General features: G+C 51.5%; 1 protein-coding gene across 1 annotated transcript in view; it reads right to left on the bottom strand.

Annotated features, from left to right (window-relative positions):
- CES5A (carboxylesterase 5A) overlaps window positions 1–1775 on the bottom strand; it is a 46425-nt gene that overhangs the window by 17172 nt on the left and 27478 nt on the right. The window contains exon 5 of the mRNA XM_007947975.1: window positions 3–115. Within this exon, the coding sequence (XP_007946166.1) occupies window positions 3–115 (113 nt within the window). The remainder of the gene's footprint in view (window positions 1–2; window positions 116–1775) is intronic.

Raw genomic sequence — 1775 nt, forward strand, 5'->3', positions numbered from 1 at the left:
GATGGTCACGGAGCCTGGGTTCCCGCCAAAGCCTTCGATGTTCTCCTGGACCCAGGTTAGGGCAGCCACCTGGTCCATTAAGGCCCAGTTCCCTGCAGCATGCTGGTCCCCTGTGCTGGAGGCAAAAAGCAGGGTGAGAATTCTCAGCCAGCCACCTCCACAGCCCATGGGGTTTGAAGCAGAGACTGGCCAGTGGCAAGGCACTGTCACTGCTGGCTGAGGAGGGGCTGAGAGCTGCAGGCCTGGAGGAGTTAGGAAAAATCTGGGTTTAGTCTTAATCCTTTCCTGAGACTTTGGTTTCTTAGAGACTCTGATGAAAGCTACGAGCCCTCCGAGGAAAAGCACATACAACATTGCACGTGCAATTGCAAGAGATCCGTAGGCTCCTCTATACCCAGGGGTCCTGAGATGAACGCTGCCCTGAGAAGCCAGTGCTCCCCACCGGCCCCTCACTTGGTTCCCTTTCTCTGTCGGTGACCCCTCGACTGACTCTGACTCTGCCTTCTCTCTCCATGATCCCCACATCTGGTCAGAAGCCAAGCCCTGCCGCCTCTGCCCTCACAGTGGCTGCCATTCCTCCTTCTCTGTTTATCCTGAAAAGCGTTACTGTCAAATGAGTATGAGCTCCACCCCTGGCAGAAGATTTCTAGCCTGGTCACTTAGTATCTGGGTGACTTTAGGCAAGTCTCTTAATGTGCTTTGCGTCAATTTTCTCACTTCTAAAATGTGGATAAGGAGCTCTGGTGGCGTAGTGGTTAAAGCTCTGTGGGAGAAAGATGAGGTAGTCTGCTTCCATAAAGATTACAGCCTTGGAAACCTTATGCAACAATTCTACTCTGTCCTAAAGGGCCGCTAGGAGTTGGAATCAACTCAATGGCGGTAGGTATGGTTTTTTGGTGGAAAATGTGGACCATAGCAATGCCTGTTTCCCAAGGTTGTTGTGATGACTGATGGCTCCAGGCCTACAATAAGGGTGATGTACACATTCGGCAACGGTCTTGTTACTCAGCCAACTCCCTGTTTCATCCCCCATGAGCTGAAGCCTCCATGGGCATCAAGGCAACGGCAGTAGCCACTGGACTGGACTCCCCGTCTGCAGCCTGTGCCCTCCTAGCCCAGCCTTCACTCCGCCCTGGACCAGCCTTCCTGCTGCACTGCGTGGACCAGGGCCCTCCTAGATTCCTCAGTCTTTACTGGGTAAAGGCCAACCTCTATGTGAGGCCTGGCATTGCAGGCCTTTCCCAATCAGTCCTCTCTGTTATTCCAGACTCATCTCCTGCTCTATCCTCAAACATAGACATTGTTAGTAAAGTTTTGGAAATCTTTCTGCCAAAGGAATCTTGCACAGAATCCTGATTTGCGAAACAGCTAAAAGTATCAATTGCTCTAGCCAGGCCACACCCCTTGGTCTCCCTTGCTTCCTCACAGCAGTTCCAGAGCCACTGCCAGTGCTAATGCTCCAAGCACAGTTTGCAAATACTGCTCCAGCCCCACTTGCTGTTACATGTGACTTCTAGCCTTTGTTTAGGCAGCACCCTCTTCTGAGCATGCTCTCTCCCAAACTCTCCTCTCCCAATCAGGTCAAATCAAGGTGCAACTGAAAGGCCGCCTCTCTCATGGAGCCGCCCTGATTTCTTATAGCTCTCTCCTTTGTGCTCAGGGCTCCTTGCCTCTCAGTCCCAGAGTACTATGTGTGTCCTGTCTGGTAGCATGGAAATGTGTGTCCTTGCATTAGCTTCCCTGCTAGACGTGAACCTCTTTTTTTTTTTTTTTTT

Source organism: Orycteropus afer, unplaced genomic scaffold (assembly GCF_000298275.1).
Source record: "Orycteropus afer afer isolate SDZICR_OR568_19922 unplaced genomic scaffold, OryAfe1.0 scaffold00009, whole genome shotgun sequence".
NCBI lineage: Eukaryota > Metazoa > Chordata > Mammalia > Tubulidentata > Orycteropodidae > Orycteropus > Orycteropus afer.